This window comes from Rhincodon typus, chromosome 24 (genome assembly GCF_021869965.1).
Source record: "Rhincodon typus isolate 14 chromosome 24, sRhiTyp1.1, whole genome shotgun sequence".
Lineage (NCBI taxonomy): Eukaryota > Metazoa > Chordata > Chondrichthyes > Orectolobiformes > Rhincodontidae > Rhincodon > Rhincodon typus.
This window is the reverse complement of record NC_063355.1, coordinates 45887920-45913091: the sequence shown is the minus strand read 5'-3', so window position 1 is coordinate 45913091 and position 25172 is coordinate 45887920. Positions and strand designations below refer to the sequence as shown.

The following is a 25172-nucleotide window of genomic DNA, read 5'->3' as shown; positions in this document are numbered from 1 at the left end:
CCAGGTCCCTGGTGCTGTGTGGCAGCAGTGCTAACCACTGAGCCAACGTGCCACCCCATGGTTAGTAAAACACATTTCACCTTTAACAAATCCATTCTGACTTTCCTTAATTAATTCAGCCTTGTCCATAAGACTGTTAATTCTGTCAGGGAGCATCACCATTTCTAACTTTATGATAGACAAGAAATCATGGATGAAGCAGCTGAGCCTCTCTGCTCCTATGATGCTGCTTGGCCTGCTGTGTTCATCCAGCCCTGTAAGCCTCTCTGCTCCTATGATGCTGTTTGGCCTGCTGTGTTCATCCAGCCCTGCACCTTGTTGTCAGCCTCTCTGCTCCTATGATGCTGCTTGGCCTGCTGTGTTCATCCAGCCCTGCACCTTGTTGTCTCGGATCCACCAGCATCTGCAGTTCCTACTATCTCTAACTTTGATCTCTGTCACTTTTGTTCTTGAGGCATTTGCAAATAAAATCCCACAAATAGCAACTGAGATGAAGGATCAGTCGATGCATTTTAGTGGTGTTGGTTGAAAGATGAATGTTGAACTTTCTTTGAAAATGTGTCTTGGAATCTTTTTATGCTCATCTCAACTGGAATTTAATGAGTTTGATGTTCCATTCAAAAATCAGTAGCTCTAACAATGCAACAATCTCTCAATGCTCTGAAATTACTATCTGCATAACGTACTGAAATCCCTGAGTGAGACAGTCGTCTTACACTCAAGGTGAACTGCTCCTGGTTTATCAAGCAGACATGACATTATTAACCATCTTATTCATATCCAATTGAATATCAACTATTGAATTGAGAATTATAAATATGAGAGAAATTTATTGGTGAGTGAAAATTAGTAGATAATATATTGTGTATTTCTTCCTGTGGGTTATTAGGCAAGGTGGTTGCAGCTCTTTAAACTAGTGGAAAAACAATACCAGGATCAGATTTTGTCTCAGCAGGACCAATACCAATGTCAGATCCAAGTGAGTAAAGGATACCAATTTTTATTGTTACTTTCACAAAAATGTTTTAGATTTATATTTTTGATGAGTAAATTGAGCTCAGTAAGGGGAGGAACTAATTGTGACTCTTCATTGGGCACCCGTTGCTTATATCAAATACTCTTAGATCTCTGATTACAAAGGTAAATGCAGAAGAAGTCTTTTGCTTTTCTTAACGTGAACATTTTCCATTTACACCAGTTACAATTGTCACTTCGCTTTCTTCCTATTCTTTGTGTTTCTCTGATTTGATTAATAATTTGATGAAAATTAGGGATAGTATTGTGGTCTATTGGTGCTCTCTTAAAAGCATTTAAGACTGTAAACATCGTTGTTAAGATTCGATAGTGGGATATAACAAAAGCTCCATGGTTATGTGATCCAAGTTAACATGTTTATTAGCGATTATAGCAGCAATAAATATATTAAGCAGTAAATTTATATATAAAGTGGTAAATATATGTTAAGCAGTAAATATATATTGACAACGAGTTTCATTCCCTTCTGCCCTGCTTTATGATGACCAGTCAAGAGAAACTGGGGTTCCTGGTATGCTATCCCAGTCCAAGACAAAGTCTGATAGCAAGTAACACATGCGTTATGTTAGCATCAAGTCTTGCTGCCTTCTTGCAGTCGCAAATCCCAGCCCGATATGACGTCTAATGAATGGGGCAAAGTCCCTGATATTAGTACCATTCCGAATCTAAGATTACGTGCTATATCACCATTTTGTGGTTTCAGTGCTTTTCAGACATTCCATTATAAGAAGACCATCTCCAGGTGGCTGTGTTTAATGGCCTCATAGGATAATTCTCACAGACCGTTTAGTGTCACATGGTCACCTCTCAGTCAAAACAGACTTTTTCACATACTTTTCCACTTTATTTCAATTGCTCATCATCATGTCCAATTAACCCTTAACGATTTTCCTTGCTGTATGAGTCTGTGATTAATCCTTAACAATCTGGTTTGAAGATATTTTTAATCCTACCACTTCGGTCATTTTATATTTCAACAAAAATTGTAGTACTAACTGTTTAGGTCTCAGTTTTAGTGTGGCATAACATGGTATTCATGACAATGCTACATCATTCTATGTTTGCCAATTATAGAGCAGTTTCACCAGAATTTTGTATTGAACATTCCAGAAATGGTGATGATGCCAGTACCTGAGTGATAACAAATGGTTTCATAACAATAGATTGTTTTCATCTCTCTCACATTGCCCTAGTGCATTAATGTGCTGTGCTGAGGTAGAAGTTCAGATGTCTTGAAGTACGATAAGGAGGGAGGGATATGGAACATGTGACATTATTACAATGATTTAATTTGATAAATACAAGTATAATTTTAATATTCTGTGTTTCCACATGATTACTTTGGAACCTTTTATTTTCCCTTTCCCCCACCAATCCAAAAAGAAATTTCTTGAGAGCGCTGTCCCTCCAATGTGGTGGTGAAGAAATAGTAATGTTTATTTCTTTCATATCACATGCTGGAAATGTAATTAGTAATTTCTTTTAGCGCTCTGTACAACTTAATGTGTGTGTAAGATTGCTGTTTGCAATGCATCCACCCAGTGTAATTCAGGACATTATTGGAGACTGGATATAGGTCGAAGTGGGATTGTAAATATGTTGTCAAGTTTATGTAAAGAGGTAACATCCTTTAGATTAAACTTAAAAGTGTTGTGCACTGTCCAGTCATTTACCAGTTGAAATGTTTATCATTGCTGGGTTCTGTATTCAGTGTAGCCATTCTCATTGACATTTGCCAGGTAGGGATAGTCATGTTTCCTTTACATAGCTATAAATTAAAATTTTATGGAGTGATTTAGAAAGTATTGAAATATTGTAGATATATGCAGTTATATAAAGTGGTATTGTAACATATTTGCAGCATTCAGTTTGCCCGATCCTCCATAACAAATCTGAATTATAAATTATGCAATTGCGTTCAAAAAATTTGATATTATGGACAAGGGAGAGTTGAACTCTGCAAGTAATGTGACTTATAATATTGTCAATGTAGCAACTGCCTCTTGGTATATTTTCTTCTGTTATTTCTAGCTTATTCAAGATGAAATCAAAGCACTAATTCAGTTGCAAAATGATATTGGTCTTGGACACTCCACAGCCAGGTTACCATCCTTTACAAAACTCATAAGTGATACAACTGAATCCTGTTTTCTTAATGGCCACTGCCTGGAGGAACTGGAATGTAAAATGGAATCTGATGTACAATCTGACTGCAGTGAAACAGAAGAACAAGTAATGGCTAGCAATGAATGCAATCTTGAACAGAAAGAACTTCAGGACAACATGCCGCTGACCAGTGGATATGGAACATTTTCAGCATCAATGCAATCTGATTTTCATGGTATCGGTACAGGGCATAATTCTAAATTGAATACTGAAAACAGTAAACAGAATATGAAGGAAAATGATCCAGTCCAGCTCCATAATCTATCCCGTTTTCCTCCTCCAAAAGAAAGTGGACAGCCATCAGTGGCTTTTGCTACTGCTAACGAGTACTCTGTCACAAGCAAACCAACTCAAGGCCTGAGGACTAATCCAGAAGAGAGTAGCAACAAATCCAGTTTGGAAGTGACAGCTGCACCTGAGGGTCTGCTGGGAAAGCAGAATAAGGTTAATGGGTATGTATCACTGGTTTGAATAATAAAAAAGGGAAGCATGAAAAATAGGAGCAGGCTTTTTGGCCCTTTGAGCCTGCTCTGCGATTCGTTATCATCATAGCTGATCATCCAACTAAGTATCCTGTTCCTGCTTTCTCCCCATACCATTTAAGCCCTTAACTCCAAGAACTACCGTTTTCTGTGGCAGAGATCCCCACAGGCTGACCACTGTCTGGTGAAGACATTTCTCCTCATCCCACTCCTAAATAGCCTACCTTGGGTTATGACCCATGTTTCTGGACTCCCCAGTCATTGGAAACATACTTTTGCCAAACATGACGCCAAATTAAACTAATCCGTTTGCCTGCCCTTGGCCCATATTCCTCCATTCCTTGAATATTCATGTGCTTATCTAAAAGTCCCTTAAATTCCCCTATAGTATCTGCCCCCTCCACCACCACTCTTGGCAGCGTGTTCCAGACTCCTACCACTCTCTCTTTTTAAAAAAAACTTGCCCCTCACGTCATCTTTGAACTTTCCCTTTCTCACCTTAAATGCATGCCCCCTAGTATTAGACATTTCAGCTCTGGAAAAAAGAATCTGACTGTCAACCCCATCTATGCATGTCATAACATTATAGACTTCTATCAAGTCTCCACTCCACCTCCGCCGCTTAAAGAGAAAGCAACCAAAGTTTTTCTAGCCTCTCCTTATCGCTCTTATCCTCTAATCTAGGCAGCATCCTGGTAAGCCTCAGCTGCACCTCCCCAAACTCTCCACACCCTTCCGACAATGTGACGACCAGAATTAAATGCAATATTAAGTGTGGCCTGATCAAAGTCTTACAAAGCTGCAACATGACATCCTGACTCTTGTACTCAGTTCCCTGACCAATAAAGGCAAGCATGCTATTTGCCTTCTTAACCACCCTATCTACTTGCATGACTGCTTTCTGGGAGCTATGGACTTGAACCCCAAGATCCCTCTGTACATCAGTGCTGTTCAGGGTCCTGCCATGAACTGTATATTTTTTCTTAGCATTTGATCTCCTGAAATGCAGTACCACACACTTGACTGGATTCAACTCCATTTGCCATTTCTCTGCCCATTTCTGCAACTGATCCATATCCTGATGCATTCCTTGTCAACCTTCTACACTATCCACAACTCCATCGACCTTTGTATTGCCTGTAAACTTACTAACTCACCCATCTAAATTTTCATCCATGTCGTTTATATATATATTGCAAACAGCAGAGTCCCAGTACGGATCCTTGCGGAACACCATTAGTCATGGACCTCCAGCCTGATAAACACCCTTCCGCCACTACCCTTTGAATTCTATGAGCAAGCCAATTCTGAATCCACGCGGCCAAGTCACTGTGGATCCTATCATGATGGACCGTGTCAAAAGCCTTACTAAAATCCATGTAAAAAATATCCATTGCTGTAGCCTCATTGCACCTTCATCACCTCGTCGAAACATTCAATCAAGTAATAAGACAATAGAAAACCAGGTCTTGTTGCATCTCCGTCACCTCTCTCTCTCTTTCCCCCCCCAAATCTATTGCCATTCATTGAATAATCTGAAAGCTTTGTGTTGTTTGCTAACTTGGAGATATTATATTTAGTTCCCCATCTAAATCATTAACATACATTGTGAACAACTAGGGTCCAAGCACTGATCCTTGCGTTACTGGCAGGAAGAGCTAATACTTTAAATTAACTGCCTCTCCAATATAAATTCCACATTGTCCAATTAGATACTGATGATGGAAAGTCTTTTGGAAGGCAGTTTATAATCTGTTGTTATTTTTAACCAGGCATAAGTGAATTTTAACAAATAGCTTTTTTTATTAGCTTTTTGAGGCCTTATTCTCGTATAAAACTTGGTGGTGTCTAGCAATGGTTGGATAGCAGGACTACATGTTTGCAGCCCCTGCTTGTGGGACTCTACATAGCATAGGATGGTTATTATGGCATAGAGGGAGGCTATTCAGTCTCTTGAGATGATATTGGCTCTTTGCAGAAACCATACAGCTAGTAACGCCCCCAAACTGGACACCAACACCTTTCAAATTTCTTGACTTCAGGTCCTTACCAAATCCCTTTTGAAAGCTATGTTTGAATCTGACACTACAGTCGACTCAAACAGTGGATTCCAATTCTTAACTACTCACAGTGCACAGGTTTTCCTCGTGTTGTCTCTGGTTCTTGCAATTATGAAAAATCCAAGACCTCTGGCTCTCTACCTCTTCGCCAAATGAAATACTTTATTTTTATCTAAACTCTATTGAAACCTCACATAGTTTTTAATATCTCTACCAAATTTCTTCACAATCTTTCTAATTTCTTTGAAGATTTTTGTCTTGCAATCATTAGGACATTGAATAAAAATACCAATTCAAGGGTAAAACCTTTGTTTATACTGGTTTAGAGGGATTCACTGCAGGAATTATGCTGACAACAAATTTAGTATTGTTGTTTGGGCTTGCAGTGTGGTGCACTTGCATGAACTTGAAGCTACGTATAATAACACACACTGGGTCCCATTCTTTGTAGATAGGAAGAGCATGTATATTCCCTGTGTCTATTTCAACTCCGTAACATAGGTGACAACCCTTTGCTCATTCGGTTTTCAGAACAATAAGTGTCAATCTGCTTACTTTAAAATTTAAAACCTGGCTGTTAACTGTCAGTCAGCATTAATTTTCTCTCAGTATAAAACTTGGTAGTGTAAAGCAATAGTTTTATAGCAGGGCATGGCATTCTCCATGGCAATACCTATATTGATCTGAGTCCACTTACCAACTAACCAGCAGTCTCCTCTCATTCAGTATAAATGTGGTTTTCCCCTTGAATTAGTATTCTTGTGAAAAGCACTGAGAAGTGCAAGACGAAAAGTTGCAACAAAATGTCTATTTTCAGTAGTACTCAAATTCTGTGCTGTCAAATGACTCTGAAAATGTACTTATTTGCCTCCAATATGTACGTTCCTGGACCCTCTTTACAATTTTAGTTTATTGCTGTTCCTTGTTCTTCTTCTTAATTCACATTCCTGTACATCAAGTTTTAGTAGCCATATGTTCACTCATTCCACCAATTCATCCATGTTCTCTTAAAGCTGTGAACTTTCCTCAGTATTCACGACTGTTTCAAATTTTGTATCATCTGCACATTTTGAAACTGAGCCTTGGATATATAGGCAAAGTCATTAACATAATTCAAGAACAACAGTTGCCCAAGTACTGATCCCTGGAGAGCATGACTGTATATTTTCACCCAATCTGGAAAAACAACTGTTCACTGCCACTGCTGGATATGTGAGTTGAAGCTATCATAACATGTATTTTTACTTTAACTAACACTCGCACTGTGCAATGTTTTATTTTTATTTCCCAAACGAGAAAAGGATTAGTTGCGGATGATAAGTTCTTTTTGGTTTAAATTATCAATGCTCTGAATTTGCAGTCACCTGATGAAGTACTTGGACATGAATGTTTAGATTGGGCCTGTGCTTAGTAATCATAATTATCCTCTCCAGCACTGCTAGAAAAATCATCCATCTTGACACTGCTAGAATCCTGACTGGAACAGGATTCATCATATATGCATGATGAACTTCCACTGGCAGCCTGGGGCTATGGATAGTGATGCTAGAGGCTCTAACTTCTTCACATCACACAGCTGATTAAGAATTTTTCCTGTTGTCACCTACAATTGACATTTGTTGGAAAGATTTATGAGTTTATACTCAAGCTGTTTGGCTGTGTTATGATCTTGGCCGTCAGGTATTGAAGCGGAACTTGAACCCAGAGCTTTTTGGTCAAAAGTAGGACCACTAGTTATAAAAGACCTTTCAACATGTCAAGGTAGCAGAAAGCAGGGACCCAATTTTATGGGCAGTTAGTTAGCTTAACCCAGTTTACAAGGGCATATCTGATGGCATTTAATTTTCACTTTTTAAAAGGTTGACATCATGGGCACAAAAAGTTAGACAAAAGAATCAGAAATCAAAACTTGTAAATGGAGCTGGATTGGAGAGAATGGAGCCACAGGGATGTGGGCAGCCTCAGGAGATTGAAGCACCAGAAGGTGTAAGTGTCAATGTCGTTAAGTTACAATTAAAGCTCCCCTTCTGGGAGTTTTCTCTGTATATTTATTAAATCTGCATCCGTTATTTATTCACATCTTTTATAGCAGAGAGCTGCCTCAAAGTTTTTATTGTTATTAATTTTTTTTTTCTCTGTTTCATAACATTCTGTGAACTTATACTGCAACTGACCAAATCCTGTTTTAATAACATTTAACAGACTAAGTCTTAATTGCTTCCTTTTGTTACCATTTTCACTTTGCAGAGTGAGCTGATCAATGTTGGAGATTCATCACAGAGTCATTGCTGTTTTGATACAGCAATGTATGCTGCAGGTTGTAACTAAATTCCCAGAGCATTTTTGAAATTCAGCTATCAGTTAGTTTCTGAGAACAATGAAACTGTATGTATAGGACTTTGAAACTCATTCCTCTCTGATACAAGTGTGAACTTGTCCTGTGTTTTACACAGAATTTCTGAAATTTATACTTAATGGAGGAAACCTGTCAATTAAAATTCAGTTATTGTGCTTTGTGAAGTTTTGACTGGTATTTGGTACTTCATAGTTAGCTAGTTTTTACAAGATTTATCAATATCTCTTGTGTTTTATGTAAACTTTAATTAACCAAGAGTCATCTGTATTTAACAGCTAGTTTCTAGAAATTGTTGATGCTATAGAACCATTGAAATGGTGTAGCACAGCCATCTTGTACAAAGGTACCCAGATTCCCTTTCTAATCCCAACTTCCTGCGGATGGCCCATAGCCCTGCAGCTTACAGTAGTTAAGGTGAAGATCCAGGTAGGAACTGCTGACGCTGGAGAATCTGAGACAGCAAGGTGTAGAGCTGGATGAACACAGCAGGCCAAGCAGCATCAGAGGAGCAAGAAGGCTGACGTTTCAGGTCTGGACCCTTCAGAAAAATGAAGAAGGGCCCAGACCCGAAACGTCAGCTTTCCTGCTCCTCTGATGCTGCTTGACCTGCTGTGGTCATCCAGCTCTGCACCTTGTTATCTCAGGTATTTTTAAAAACAGTTTATGGTGTCCACCACCAACTCGGGTAGCTGATTTCAGATATCCACCACGTTTTGTGTATTTTTAAAAAAAAAAAAAGCTTTTCTCACACCCCTCTGATCCTTCTGTCACTTAACTTGAATCGATGACCCCCCGGTTTTTGAACTCTTCACCAATGGAAACTGGTTGCTACTGTCTACTCTATCTTTATCCCTCACAATTTTGTATGCCTCAATCATGTCACCCTCTTAGCCTTTTATGCTCCAAGGAAAATAACCCCAGCCTCTCCAGTCTCTCCTTGTAGCTCCAATTCTCTAGCCCTGGCAACATTCTTGTAAATCTTCTCTGATTGTCTCGAGCAATTATGTCCTTCCTGTAATGTGGTGATCAGAATTGCAAGCAATACTCCAGTTGTGATCTCACCAGTGTCTTGTATGGTTTCATGATTATCCATATTTTTGATTCTAAACTTCTGGCAATGAAGGAGAGCATTCCATATGCCTTCTTTACAAAATTGTGCTGCTCCCTTTAGAGACCTGTGCACTTGCATACCAAGATCTCTCACTTTATCTACTCCTCTCACTATATTCTCATTTACTGTGTATTTCTTTATACTGTTTGACCTCCCTAAATGCATTACTTCTCACTCATCAGAGTTGAACTCCATCTGCATTTTCCTGCCCACTTCACCAACCCATCTGTATCATTTTGGAGCTCAAAGCAAATTTCCCAATCGTGCCCCCTCGTGTTCAAGTCTAAATCGTAATGTGTAAAACATACAGCAGGGTACCAACACTGAGGCCTGTGGAGCACCGCTTAGAGTCAGAGTCGTAGAGTCATAGAGATATATAGTATGGAAACAGATCCTTCGGTCCAACTCATTCATGCTGACCAGATATCCTAAAAAATCCATTTGCCAGCATTTGTCTCATATGCCTCTAAACCCTTCCGATTCATATACCCATCCAAATGCCTTTTAAATGCTGTAATTGTACCTGCGTCCACCAATTTCTCTGGCAGCTCATTCCATACGCACCATCCTCTGGGTGAAAAGGCTGCCCCTTAGGTCCCTTTTAAATCTTACCCCTCTCATTTTAAGCCTGTGCCCTCTAGTTTTCGACTCCTCCACCCCAGGGAAAAGACCTTGTCTACTTAGCTATCCATGCCTCTCATGATTTTACAAACCTCTAAGTTCACCCCTCAGCCTCTGATGCTCCAGGGAAAATAGCCCCAGTCTATTTAACCTCTCCCTATAGCTCAAACCTTCCAACCCTGGTAACATCCTTGTAAATCTCTTCTGAACCCTTTCAATTTTCACAACCCCTTTCCTATAGCAGGGAGACCAGAATTGTACGCAATATTCCAACAATGGCCTAACCAATGTCCTGTAAAGCTGCAACATGACCTTACAACTCCTATACTCAATGCACTGACCACTTGAAATAGCTTTCCACTCACAAGAGCAGCCATTGAGCATGACCCTTTGTTTTCTGTTACAAAGCCAACTTTGGATCCAATCCAAAACAATTCACTGTATCCTACGGACTTTTATTTTTTTTAATCAGTCTTCCATGTCGGATTTTGTCAAATGCCTTACTAAAATCCATGTAGACAACAACCATTGCACCACTGTGATACAGAAGTAGGAATATTTTTCTTCAAAATAAGTTTTTAATCAATATTTTTGATGAATTATTAAATGAAAATTTTAAAAATTGACCTACATGTATTAATTAAGTAATTCAAATGCGCAATTAAAAGTGCCATCAAAACTGCCAATTCCCTTGCCAACACGAGGACCACAAGAGTTCAGAAAGGCCCACCATCGACCTCTCTGGGCAAGTGTGGAAGGGCAATTCAAGCAGTAACACCTGTAGTCTGAGAAGCAGTTGAAAGAATAGTATTAAGCAATTTAAGGTTACTTTTTGCAATAATTTGTGTAGATCGAAGTGTTTTACACTTAAACTGCTTCTTTCAGGTTAATTTGCTATCTGCAGGCTCCTCTCAGAACTCCTTCTACCTCAGCAGACCTTCTAGCAGTCCAAACTCTCTGGTATCTAATATTTCAGGTAAATATTTATTTAAACTTTTCTGACCCTTATAAAATAATCCAGAAATTTAAATTGTAATTTATTCTTGGGTCTTCCTTAGCCTGTTTAGAATTACATCCATGTTGCTAACAAGCTGTTTTCAGTCCTTTGCTGCACCTTCTTATACAACTGCACATTCTTATACAACTGGATGTTTGGAAAATGACGTACTGTCCAGACAGAATGGATGCTTGTTTTCCATGAGGCTTTTTTTAGGTATTGCTGCATCTCGTAGTTTGACTGAGTATGGTGTAGGTCACGGGTTTAAACAGTATGGGATCGGGCCTGTGATGTTTTCATCCAGGATGGTGCAAGTTGATGTTCAGCATAATGTACAACTAGACTATCATATTGAGCATTTTTCTTATTAGTAGGAATGTATCTTTTAATAGAGAATTTAAATTTTTACATCTGAATTGATGTTTGTGAATGCTTTGGAAAATAAATTCCAATCAGCCTGTGGTGTATATGAGATTAAATATCTCCCTTGTTTCTCAATGCTATTTTTATATTTATGATCTGTAGTTGCTCACTTCCAACTTATATTAATGATATAGATAAGGGATCTAAATGTAATATATCCAAGTTGCAGATAAAAGTTGGTGGGTGGATGAGCTGTGTGGAGTATGCAGTGATGCTACACTGTGATTTAGCCAAGTTGATGAGTGGTAAATGCATAGCAGAAGAAGTTTAATATGGATAAATGTGCGATTATCCACTTTGGAAGCAAAGACCTGAAGGCAGACTATTATTTGAATGGCAATAGATTGGGAAAGGGAGAAATGTGATGAGACCTGGGTGTCCTTGTATATACCAGTTGCTGAAAGTAAGCATGCAGTATCTGCAGGTGGTTCTTGAAGAAGGCAAATGGTCTTTATAGTGAGATGATTTGAATACAGGAGCAGGATGTCTTGCTGCAGATGATATCAACAATGGAGGAGAAACTATTGACTGTGCCACTAATCCTTTGATTCACACTATTGGAAGGATGTAATTACACTGGAGTGGGTGCAGAAGAGATTCACCAGGAAGTTGCCTGGGGTGAAAGGTCACTGTTATGAGGACTGACTAGATAGATTGAGTTTGTTTTCCTTGAAGCAGAGGAGGCTAAGGGGGATCTGATTGAGGTATACAAAATTGAGTCATAGACTGGGTAGATTATGAGAATCTTTTCCCCCCTATGGCAGATGTGTCTAAGATCAGAGGGCATAAGTTTAAGGTGAAGAAGAAATGGTCTAGAGGAGATCAGAGGAAACATTTTTTTTCACTTAGAGGGTGGTAGATTTTGGAACGCGCTGTCTGAGAAGGTGGTGGAGGCAGATATTCTCAAAACATTAGATAAGCATCTAGTCGAGCACATACTATGGTATTGTATGCTATGCACCAAGTGCAGATAAATGGAATTAGAGTAGTTTGGCGTTTGTTGGTCAGCATAGTCCTGATGGGCTGAAGGCCCTGTTCTATGTTCTACGACTCTAAAGAAAGAAGCAAAGGTCTAGCTGTTCCTGTGTGATTTAAAAATATGTATTTGGAAGTTGAAGAATCTCCATATAATTTCTTAATTTGTTTTCTAATATTTACAACTTTAAACCAGGTTATCTTTGAAAACTCATTGTGCCTTCGTTAAATTTAGTTGTTTTTATTATAGGACTTTCTTATTGGAGGCTGGATGAAAAGGATCTGTACCGGTCTTTACCAAAGAACAAGGAGGCTGACCTTGCTGACACATTTTCTTCCATCAAAACTGTTGATAGATGTCAGGCATGTAGAAGAGGTTTTATTAATTGATCAAATGTTATTTGGTTATGTAAAATAGAACATTTCTGAACCTCAGTAAGAGCAAGCAACGTACTTGCAGACTATACTTAATGATCAGACTTTGACAGCCCTTTCTGTAGTAAAGAATTCCACAGATTCATTGCCCTCTGAGATAAGAAATTTCTCCTCATCTCTGGTTTAAAAGAGCAGCCCCTTTGTGTGAGATTATGTCCTCGACTCTCCCACATGGGAAACGACTTTTCTGCACCTACCCTAAGCATCTGGTTATTTTCAATAAAGTCACCTTTCGTTATTCTAAATTCCAGTGAGTACAGGCCCAACCTACTCAACCTGTCCTTGTAGAACAGCCCTGCCATACATGGTTATGGTACCTCCGTATTACACACAAACCGTTGTTGCTATTCATCCTCCCAGGCTGATTGTTATCCACTTCTTTGTCTGTCAAGCTGTTCTTCTCTGTCTTGGGCTCTATCTCCACCCATCTTTTACTCCTTACCACCCGCCATTCCCCCGCCCCCACCCCCCACCCTCCAATCTTCTGCATATAAACCAATCTTTTCCAAGCTACCGTCAGCTCTGACAAACGGCCACTGGACCCGAAACGTGAAATCTGATTTCTCTCCACAGATGTTGCTAGACCTACTGAGCTTTTCCAGCAACTTCTGTTTTGTCTCTCCATACCTGGTATCAGCCAGACCTTCTGTAGACTGCCTATAGTTCTATTATATCTTTACTTGGATAAGGGGTCCAAAACTGTTCACAGTATTTCTGCTGTGGTCTGACTAAATGCTTTGCATAATTTTTGCAAAATCTTCTACTTTTTAATTCCATTCCCCTTGAAATAAAGGCCAATATTCCATTTTTCTTACCTGCTGCTAGCTTTCTGTGATTCATGGATGAGGATTTCTAAATCCTTTTGTGCTGTAGCTTTCTGCAGTCTTTCTCTATTTAAATAATATTCAGCTCGTCAGTTCTTCCTGTCAAAGTGCAAAATCTCACATGATGTTTCTTTTGCCAAGATTTTTTGCCCACATGCTTTACCTTTTTGATATGCCTCTACAGCCTGTTTGTATCAGTCTAAGGGTAAGCAATTTAGCACTGAGATGTGGAGAAATTTCTTCACCCAGAGAGTTGTGAGCCTGTAGGATTCTCTACCTCAAAGCTATCTAGGCCCCTGTATTAATCCTGTTTGATACATCCTCAAAAACTTCTACTAAATTTGTCAAGCACGATTTCCACTTTATGAAGCCATGCTGACTTCACTTGATAATATTATGTGTTTCTAAAATTTTGCTATTACGTTCCTTATAACGAACTCTAATATTTTCCTAATAACTGGTCTATAGCTACCTGTGTTTTGTCTGCTTCCCTTTTTCGATAGAGGTATTACATTGGCAGTTTTCCAATGCTCTGGGACTTTTCCATAATTTAAAGATTCTTGTAAGATTACTATCTGCATCCAGTATCTCTGTAGCTACTGTGTTTATTATCTTGAGATGCATTCTATTGGGTCCAGGGCACGTATTGGTCTTTAACTCCATTAGTTTCCTACTACTTTTTCCCTAGTGATTTTATTTAATTTGTTGCTTCTCCTATTGGCCCTTAATTATTTAGTAATTTTGGAATGTTGTTATTGTCTTCTCTTACGAAGACTGATGCAAAGTACTTATTCGACATTTCCTGGTTCCCCATAATTGTTTCTGCAGCCTCCTCCACTAAAGGAACTGTGTTCATTTTGGTTTATCTCTTCCCTTTTCGCATTCATTTAAATAAGCTCTTGCTGCCTATCTTGATATTATTTGCAAGTTTGCCCCTCAGAGTTTATCTTCTTCCTCTTTTATTTATGAGGTCAACTTTTTTTGGTGTTTTAAACAAAAACTTCTCCATCCTAAGGCTTATCACTAATCTTTGCCACCTTGTATATTTTTTCTTCCAATTTGACACCATCTTTAACTTCTCTGGTTAACCATTGTTGTGCTATGAGGGCTATACCAATATGCGGCACGATGCCTCTCAGTGCGAGGAACCCAGGTTTGATTCTACCCTTGGGCACCTATCTGTTTGCACGTTCTCCCCATGTCTGCGCGGATCTTCTCTGGTGCTTGGCTTCTTCCCACAGTCCAAAGATACGCAGCTTAGGTGAATTGGCCATGCTAAATTGCCCATAGTGACCCAGGGTATGCAGGCTAGGTGGGTTAGCCATGGGAAATGCAGGGTTACAGGAATGGGGTGGGTCTGGGAGGGATGCTCTCTGGGGTCGGTGTGGACTCAATGGGCCGAATGACTTGCTTTCACCTTGTAGGGATTCTGTGATTCTATAGTTGGCTTACCCCTTCTCAAAATCATTGTTTTCGCTGGAATATATCTTTGCTGTGAGCATTGAACGAGTTCCTTCAATATCTGCCATTGTTCATCCATTGTCTTTGGTGCTAAACTCCTTTCCTGGTCCACTGCAACCAGCTCTGCCCTCATTTCTTTGTAATTACCTATTTTAAATTGAGCACAGTTGTTTTTGACCCTAATTTTTCCCATCAAACTGGATGTGAAATTCTATGCTAAATAAGGTTAAGGGAGGAAACAATGGTAAAAAGACAATTATTGGCCTTTCACCACACCCACATGTTGTGGCCGCTGTGTCCTGGGGTCTTTTACTGTGACATCATTTAGTAAACCTGTCTCTTTACAGATCACCAGATCCAATTAGTCTGAATCCTGGTTGGATCCGCAGGTTCTGGGGAACTGTCCCAAATACACTGTGAATTCTTCCTCTGTGAATCTAACTGTCCCATTCTACATGAAGGTTAAAATCACCCATGATCAAAGTATAGTCCAGAGATGTGCAATATAGATGGATTGGTCATGTTAAATTGCTCAGTGTTCAGGGATGTGTAGATTAGGTGGGTTACAGGGAAAAAGGGTGGGGGAATGGGTTTGGGTGGGATGCTCCTCAGGGGGTCAGTGTGGACTTGTTGGGCCGAAGAGCCTGTTTCCACACTGTAGGGATTTATGATCTACTGCTTTTGTTATATACCCTCCTTACTCTCTATCCCACTGTGTATCTTGTGTTAGGGGCCTATAGATTACTTCTACCAGTGTTTTCTTTCCCTTTTCATTTGTTACCTTCACCAGAAGAATTCTGTGTCTTCCTATCCAAGATCATTTGGACTGATTCCTACTTTTATACTTATTCCACCCCGTACCAACAATGCTACCCTACCACCCTTTCTGTCCTCTGTGACCTTTTGAAAAGTTATATACCCTTGAATATTTAGTTCCCAGCTTTGATTTTGTTATAGTCATGGCTGTACAATGGCTATAAGAAGTATTCATTGACCTGGATTTATGCTTCTTTTTTTTTTTTTCATTTATTTTGTTCCAAAAACTGGGTGCATTCAAGTAGAGAGCTAATTTTGCCTTTTTAACATTGTTTTCTGCCTTAACCCTATTTATTGCTGTTTTTCTAGGATTGTGCCTTCTTGCCCTACTTTTGGATATAGTTATCCAAATAGCTGCCTTGTAATGTTGTCATATCCTCTTGCTTTGTAAGCCTACATTTCTCCTCTCCTAGACCCCCCTCACCCAATTAATTTAAAGCCCTTGTTACTGCCCTAGAAGGAAGTGTTCACTGTTAGTCTGAGACCTTTTATGAGGAATGTGGGAACATTGTTTTTATCCCACTGACCATTTTGGGGAAGGCCAGCATATAATACTTATCATTAATTCCACTTGTTTGGTTGGTGCTGAGCTGCCTTCTTGAAACACTGAACAAATAAAGTGTGGGTACATGCAATTGGAGGGGAGTTTGCAAGGGTAGCATTTGCAGCAATCTTCGGCCAGCAGTGCTGAGTGATTGATCCAACTCCACCTCGTCCAGTGGTTCTCCAGCATCACAGATACCAGTCTTCAGCTATTTCAATTCACTCCACAATGGTTGGAAGAATTAGATGCTGCAAAGGATATGGGCCCTGATAACCTTCGGGCAATAGTACTGAAGACTTGTTGCTCCCCTAGGCAAGCTCTTCCTGTGCAGTTACCTGACAATGTGGAAAATTGCCCAGGTATGTTCTGTACACAAAAAACAGGACAAATCCAATTCAGCCAATTGCTGTCCCATCAGTCTCCTCTCAATCATCAGTAAAGCCATGCAAGGTGTCATCAACAGTGCTTTCGAGCAGCAGTTGCTTTGCAGTAACCTGCTCAGTAACACCCAATTTGAGCTCTGCCAGAGTCACTCAGCTCCTGACTTAATTATAGCCTTGGTTCAAACATGTACGAGTGAGCTGAATTCCAGATGTGAGGTGAAAGTGACAGTCCTTGACATCAAGGCTGCATTTGATCGAGTATGGTATCAAGGAGCCCTAGCAAGACTGGAATCAATGGGTACTGGGGCAAACTTTCCGCTGATTGGACTCTTACATTACACGCATGAAGATGGTCATGGTTGTTGGAGGTCAGTCATCTCAGCTCCAGGACATCTCTGCAGGAGTTCCCCAGGGTAGTGCCCTAGTCCCAACCATCGTCACCTGCTTCATCAATGACCTTCCCTCCATCATAAGGTCAGAAGTGGTGATGTTCGCTGATTGTGCAAAGTTCAGCATCATTTGCAACTCCTCAAGACTGTTTCAGTACCTGAGCTGACATTTGAGCTACACAAATGCTGGACAATGACCACCTCCAATAAGAGACCATCTAACCATCACCCTTTGAGATTCAATGTTGTCACCATCCCTGAATCCCTCAGTATCAAATCCTTGGGGTTACCATTGACCAGAAACTCAACTAGAGTTGTCACATAAACACATTAGCTACAAGAAATGGTTGGAAGAACTGGATGCTGCAAAGGATATGGGCATTGACAACCTTCTGGCTGTAGTACTGAAGATATGTTCTCCAGCACTCCAGGTCAGAGACTAGGAATACTGCAGCGAGTAACTTATCTCCTGATTCCACAAATTCTAGCCACCATCTACAAGGCACAAGTCAGGCGTGTGATGGAATGCTCCCCATTTGCCTGGATGAGTGCAGCCGTAACAACACTTAACCAGCTCAATGCCATTCAGGACAAAGCAGCCCACTGACCTGGCACCACATCCACAAGCATCCACTCCATCCACCATAGACGCTCACTAGCAGTGGTGTGTACTATCTACAAAATGCACTGCAGGAATTTGTGGGGAGGCGATGGCCTAGTGGTATTATCACTGGACTATTAATCCAGAGACCCAGATAATGTTCTGTGGACCCGGGTTCAAATCCCGCCGCAGCAGATGGTGGAATTTGAATTCAATAAATATCTGGAATTAAGAATCTAATGATGACTGTGAATCCATGAAAACATGAGGAAACCTAGAAACTTTTTTTCTCAGACTTTTAGCCCACGTTATTAATATGGATTGTAAACAACTGGGACCCAGTGCTGAACATTGTGACACTCTGCTAGCCATATCTGGTATATTTGAAAATGTCCTGTTTATTCTGATTCATTGCTTCCTGTCTGTTAACCAGCCATCTATTCACACTCACACGCTACCCTAATTCCATGAATTATTTTCTTATATGGGACTTAAAAAATCTTTTTTTAAACTTGTTAAACACAACTTCCCTTTCATAAAATCGTGTTGACTTCGATCCTGAAATGATTGTCGAGAGAAAAAACCCATCTGGTTCACTAATGCCCTTTCGGGAAGAAAACTGCCGTCCTTACCTGATCCATCGTGCATGTGACTCCAAATCCACAACAATGTGGTTGACTGTTAACAGCCTTCTGGGAAATCAGGGATGGGCAATAAATGCTGCCTAGCCAGCAATGCCCTCAACCCGTGAATGAATAAAGGAGCACCTTCCAAATGCATGACCACTTCATCTAGAAGGACGAGCAGCAGATATGTGGGAATGCCACCACCTGCAAGTTCCCCTCCAAGTTACTCACCATCCTGCCTTAGAAATATATCATTGTTCTTATACTGTAGCTTGTCAAAATCCTGAAAGCATGTGGGCTGCCGTGGTTCAAGATGGCACCACCTTCTCAAGGGTAACAATGGATGGGCAATAAATGCTGGCCTGCCAGGGATGCCCATGGATGAATATTTTAAAAAAGAAATTTCCAAGCACCCATCGCATGTTCTACTAGATGGTAGAGGTTATTGTTTTGGATGGAGCCTTTTTTGGAACCTTTGGTGAATTATAGCAGTGGAGCTGTAGATCATACACCCTGGTACCACTGTGTTGGTGGTAATAGATGAATGATGAAGGTGGTGAATGGGCTGCTTTGTCAAGTTTCTAGAATGTTGTTTTGAGTTTTACTTGTTCAGACAAATAATGTTCTTTCACACTCTAGACTTGAAACTTATTAATGCTGGACAGGCCTTGATGATTCAGAAGGTGATTCACTTATTGTTGAATTCCCAGCTTCTGAGATGCTCTTGTAGCCATAGTATTTATATAACTCATTGACAGAAAAACTGAACTAGATGAAATGTCCCAAGATGTTGAGGAGCGGAAATCGTCAATGTCAAGTTAGATTCTCCAGTTGTTGGGAGATGGTCACTGCCTGGCACTTGTGAGGTGCGAATATTACTTGCCATTTATCAGCCTGCATATTGTTCAGGTCTTGTTTCATAGCAGCACAAGAGTGCTTATGGAGTTACAAATGCTGCTGAACATTGTGCAGTCACCAATGAACATCTCCACTTTTGACATTCATGATGGGAGAAAGTCATTGATGAAACAGCTTAAAATGGTTGGACCTAGGACACTGAATTTCAGCAATGATGCCTTGGGGCTGAATGATCCCCAACAAGCAAAACCATTTTCTGTTGTACTTAGTGAGTGAAGGGTTTATTCTCCATTTCCTTTGGCTTCAATTTTGCTGGACTCCTTAATTCTGCACTTGGTCAAATGAGGCTGTGATGTCAAGTGCAATCATTCTCATCTCCTCTTTGGAATTTAGTTCTTTTATCCATGTTCTTGCCAAGTCTGCAATGACATCTCGGTTAGGGTAGCCCTGGCTGAACCCAAACTGAGCATTGTGAACAAGTTGTTGTTGAATAAATATCACTTGATGACAATGCAACTTGCGTTGTTTTCTGATGTTTGCAAGAAGACTGATAGTTGGTAATTATTGTATTGGATTTCTCCAGCTTTCTGTGGATTAATCTTCATGGTCAATTTTACATATTGTCCATTAAATGCCAGTGTGTAGAGCTATACTGGAACAGCTTGGCTAGGGACATGGATAGTTCTGGAGAACAAGCCTTCAGTACTACTGATCTTTTCTCGTCGGGGACCAATGCCTTTGCAATATCCGGTGCCTTTCTTTACTTTATCACACGGAATGAATTGAATAGGTTGCACTGATATCATTGGGGACCTCAGGAAGAGCTGGAAAGACTACAGATACTGGAATTGTTTTCCTTGAAACAGAAAAAGTTAAAGGGACCTATTACAGACATTCAGAATTGTAAAGTTTTTTTTTTAATAGAGTTAAGGAGGAAATGTATTCAATGGCAAAACAGTCTAACCAAAGGAATTCCTTTTTGAGATAATTAGCAAAATTAGATGACACCAGGAAAACAATTGTGCTGTAGAACATGCTGCTTGAAAGGGTGTTGGGACTCTATACTTTCAAAAGGGCGTTTGAGGAATGTGTGATGAAGGAAAATTTGAAGGGCTGTTGGGGAAAGGTAAGGGAATGGAATTAATTTAATATCTCTATCAAAGAGCTGAGAAAGGCAATAAGCTAAATGGCCTCTTTCTGTGTTGTATCTTAAAGTGATTTATTAGAAATTATACATAAGGGTTCCCAATTTATGCACGTTCAACTTACGAATGCTTGTATTTACGAATGTGACCCCATACAGGGGTGTATTAATATTAATTTTAAAGATCCAATATATAGTCGTTTCCTCTTTCTTATGAATGGCTATTTTACATTGTCCTGCATTGTGTTCCAACTTGCATGCAAATCGACTTGCGAACAGACTCCAAGGATGGAACTCATTCGCAGCCTGGAGACTGCCTGTAGTGTTAACACCTTAACTTGTAAGTTTCCCATTATAGTGCATAGGTGAGCATTGGTCTATTTGGAAAAATAGAAAATAACTGGCAAGGTCAAAAACCAACAATTAGCTCTGTGAGAGAATTACCTGGTGGTAATCATTGTTATAATACTAAGAATTTTGGCACAGATAATGTCACAGTTGTGAAAGAAATCAAATTTCTTTTTAGCTTCCAGCAGACTCCCGATGGCAAGTCTCTTCACTGCGGGAGATTTATAATGTGAAGCAGAAGGAAAACCAGAGTGTACCTGGCTGGGAATCGAGTTCCCCTCCACGTCGTCAGTCTCCCCCACAGGTAAGACGGTTTTCAGTATCGGCAGCAGTCTGCGCTTGCGCCGTCATCATAGCAACACATCCCAAAGTGCTTTATAGAGAGGGAAGTTAGTGGTGTGCTAGTTGATTTTAGCAAACATGTGTTATGAGAATTGAGACATAACCAAAGAATTAGATTCTACACCTTTTTGAAGTGTAGTCACATGATTGGTTTAAGAACAGAATTTCAGAAAGTAAGGTCAATATTATTACAACTGCTTAAGCAGCAATGGGTGTACAGTAGGTCAGAAATAGAAGAGTGAAAGATGAGGGATTGGATGTGGGCTGGGGAAGGGAGATTTTTAAAAAATCAGGACAAGTCTTCTAAAGTCTATGGCAAAGCTGGAGGTTGGCAAGGCAAGGGTGATGACTGTTGGATATGGCATCAATGACTAAGCTTTCCTAGTGGATTGAGCATTAGTAGAGTGAAATTTGCAACAGTGAGATAGAATTTGAGAAGTTGAACCTGTTGGCAATGAAAGATTTATTCACTGAGCGTGAACTAAATGAAAAAAATGCAACCTATGTTGTTATTGGAACTACAAATTTTTACTTTCGTTAAATGGCTTTGATTATTTAAAATTAAGCAATTTTCCAAATCTGGTGTTTCTACTACTGAAAGTGTTAAATTTCATTTAAATTGCACATCATTAATTGTTAAACATGGATTTAAAGTAATGCTGGAACATCTTAATTTAAACTTGGTGGATTCTGCACTTTGTTTCAAAACTCTTAATGCAACATGTTAGATGTCCAAAATTTAACATTTAATCTGTACTGAGTGAGTTGATTATTTGATCTTTTTGGTTTGCTGGCTGAAAACATTCCTAGGTGAGAATGGGCTAACTTAGCTGGGTTTGCACCCCTGATCATTTTGAGCACAGTCACATGCTGTTATGAAATGATCTAGTCATGATTATAAATTGTTATCCATGGGTGTGATCTTGCTCTTGCTCATTAAATGATGGGTGGCTCACCATTAGAAGTCTTCCAATTGCACAGAACTGGTACAGTGCAGAAGGAGGTCGATCCGCCCATTGTGTCTGCACTGACTGTCCAAATGAGCATTTCACTTTGCTATCCTGCTGCCTGCTCTCGCCCCATCAAAAAACCCTGTGCAATTTTCCTTTAAAATGGCAGTTTATTTCCTTATTTAGAATGGTTCAATTGAATTTTCATTCACTATACTCTAGAGCAGTGCATTCCACACCTTAACCATTCAGTGTTTGAAAAGGTTTTTTCTCATCACCACCTTTTTTTTGTTTCTTTCGCCAAGTCAGCTGGTTTATTCTTTGCTTATCAAGATGGGGAGTATTGTTGCTGGGAATTTGAATATTTTCTGTTTGATGTATGCAGTACTGATAATCAACTACACTCCATGCAGCCCGTTACAGAGATAAGTTACCTATCCCACCTCCTACCCAAATATCAGAAGTGCCCCCCAGTGTAATAGTTATCCATTCTTTACACCAGCTGCTCTTTGCCTCTGAGTGAGGTTGCCACTTAGAGCACTTTGCTTGTAAGCTAAGGTGAATGTAATTAGAATAGTTCAAATGTGTTTCAGATATGATCTGTACTTTTTTTAAAATTGTTAGACATCTGGCTAGGATCTGAACCTAGGACCTATACAGAAAGTCCAGTGCCTAAGCCACTGAGTCACCCAATTTCCCCTGAGGTACTTTATTTCCCATAAAATGGATCATTGATTGCACTGCACAGTTTGGATACTGTTCTTTCTATTGCATGAGTTAGTGCGTCCTTTCCACTTTTGCTTCCCTCCTTCCAAGCCTGGGAATTCTCATGCCAAGTTGTGCCCTTTGTTGCTAGCTAACTTGGCTCAGGATCAGCATTTGGGATCTTTTGCCCTGTATGCCTTGTCTTTATTTATATTAAGGCTGTTTTATCTGCCCTCATTATCTACTTGAGCCAGTGCAGTTGACCTAGCCATAAATCTACTTAATAATGAAAGTCTACAATCCATGCAATGATTTGAAAGTTTTTGACTTTTGCTGTTAAATAGATAGCAAATTGGCTTTCTGAGGTGACTGACTGATTGTGACTTTTCAATTTGCATAACCTGTTTAGATGGTATTAATGCAAGTTACTAGTATTATTGAAGTATATAAAATGCCATTGAATGTTGCATCAAATAAACAAGCTACTCAGCTTTACCCACCACTCCATGTGTAGCCAGTTCCTCATTACTGTTTCTCCTAGTTAAATAGCCATTGCTAATAAATGTACAAAGAAAACCCTCCTAATGTGTCAACATGTCAGAGCCATACTGCGTGGATCTTTTATCAACAGCTGCAAGATATATTGTTCTATATTTTTATCAAAATAATAGTTGAAACCCACTTTTTAGAATTGTATCTGTTTATGGAATGAGATTTAACTTCTGTACAAAAAAACTTCTAATATTTTTCTCCACCTATTAAGGTTTTAACACTTGATCCTACTCTTCATATGAAGCCACCTGCAGCATTTTCTTCGCGATATGATTTCTCTACTCCGGTAGCAGTTTCAGAATCTGACACTCCATCTTCAGTCAGCCCAGACTCCATCATGAGTGTAACTATACATAGCTATTCTGATCATAATTCAGAATTACGTGTAGATACATTGCTAGGATCAGAATTGACCAGTACTTCCGGATGTTCCCAACAGAAGACCTTGTCACCATTACAGAACTGGAATCTCCATCCTGCCTCTCGAGCCTCCTCTGCTGTCAACAGTCCACACTCTAAAAATTTACAACCGACAAGGAATGCAGGCTCATTGCATGATCAAGTAGAGAGGTGCAGTTCTACATTGACACAACCATCTGTGCCCTGTATTGGGCCATCGGGGATTAAAAACAGTGTAAGTGGCTCAATGGATCATCGTGTATCTGCATCATCTCTTGAAGATCCTATTGTGTTATCTATGTAAGTAACGCTTAATTTAAAAAAAAGACTTCATACTTTAAGAAATTTCGTTTTGATTTGTTGAAAATCTGTTCAGACATCTCAACTGTTTTCAGACAGCTTTTGATGTTTAAACTCACTTTAGTGTGTTGGGCCATGGTGTCATCTGTTTTCAGTTGTTGCTGAATTTTGCTTTTATCATAGTAACACTGTACGCATACAGAATATGAAATTTTCCGGATCATATTTGCATAGACAAATAATAGTTCATATGTTAAATACAATATTGTACATTCATTCCAATTTACACTGTGAACATAAATTCAGACTCTTTTGTGATGGAATATTATTTCTAGAGCTCGCCTAAATCTACGTGAGAAGCATGCACGTCATGTGGCTGACATTAGGGCATACTATGAGGCAGAAATAAACAGCCTTAGGGAAAAGTTGGAAAGCTTAAATGGATCTTCAACAATATTTGAAGCAGAGAAACATAACAAGGATCTTATAAAAAGGTGATTTTTGGTTTCAATGAAACATGCATTTGACTTAACCAATATATTTAACTTCCTTTACCTCATCTGCAGTTCTTCTGTTTAATTTTTCATTTAAGTGCATAACAAAATGTATATTTTTGTAACAAAAACAGAAATTGCTGGAGAAGCTCAGTTAGTCTGGAAGTATCTATGCGGCGAAAGCAGATTTGATGTTTCAAGTCCAGTGACTCTTCTTCAGAACTTCTGTTGCAATGGAAAAAACGATTTAAAAAAATTGAGATGACCATCGCTTGTTTTTCGTTTCAGTATTCTCCTCAATTCTCATCAAGATGCTAACTAATTCTTCATATGTTACATTGGCATTGTCAGGCTCACATAATCATAATGTTTAGATCAGCTATGGGAAAAGGGTAAAGAACCATCCAGAGTAAAAATAATTACTGAAGGACGACCAACTTCAATGTAATGAGAACAGATCTTGGCTAGGTAATTGGAATAGAAGATTGCTGGGCAAACCTGTAACAGAACAGGAGGCTGAACTTAAAGGGGAAATGGTTCGGCTTCGTTTGAGAGAGGTTCCTGTAAATGTTAATAGGAAGACAAACAAAGCCAGACCTTCCTTAATGATAAGTGATAGAGTAATGTAAAGTAAAACAAAGGTGCATATCACTGAGATAACAAGGTGTAGAGCTGGGTGAACACAGCAGGCCAAGCAGCATCAGAGGAGCAGGAAGGCTGACGTTTCGGGCCTAGACCCTTCTTCAGAAATGGTTTCTGAAGAAGGGTCTAGGCC

At 39.6% G+C, this 25172-nt stretch overlaps 1 protein-coding gene across 4 annotated transcripts in view; it reads left to right on the top strand.

Annotated features, from left to right (window-relative positions):
- The first annotated feature begins 887 nt into the window (after nucleotides 1–887).
- LOC109936133 (M-phase phosphoprotein 9-like) overlaps nucleotides 888–25172 on the top strand; it is a 77621-nt gene continuing 53336 nt past the window's right edge. For 3 of the 4 annotated variants that reach the window (XM_048611266.1, XM_048611267.1, XM_048611264.1), the window contains exons 1-8: nucleotides 888–979; nucleotides 3134–3653; nucleotides 7603–7729; nucleotides 10717–10807; nucleotides 12477–12589; nucleotides 20834–20959; nucleotides 23416–23903; nucleotides 24239–24397. In XM_048611266.1, coding sequence (XP_048467223.1) covers nucleotides 967–979; nucleotides 3134–3653; nucleotides 7603–7729; nucleotides 10717–10807; nucleotides 12477–12589; nucleotides 20834–20959; nucleotides 23416–23903; nucleotides 24239–24397 — 1637 coding nt within the window. In that variant the 5' untranslated portion in view covers nucleotides 888–966. The remainder of the gene's footprint in view (nucleotides 980–3133; nucleotides 3654–7602; nucleotides 7730–10716; nucleotides 10808–12476; nucleotides 12590–20833; nucleotides 20960–23415; nucleotides 23904–24238; nucleotides 24398–25172) is intronic. The other variant, XM_048611265.1, reaches the window with a different exon arrangement.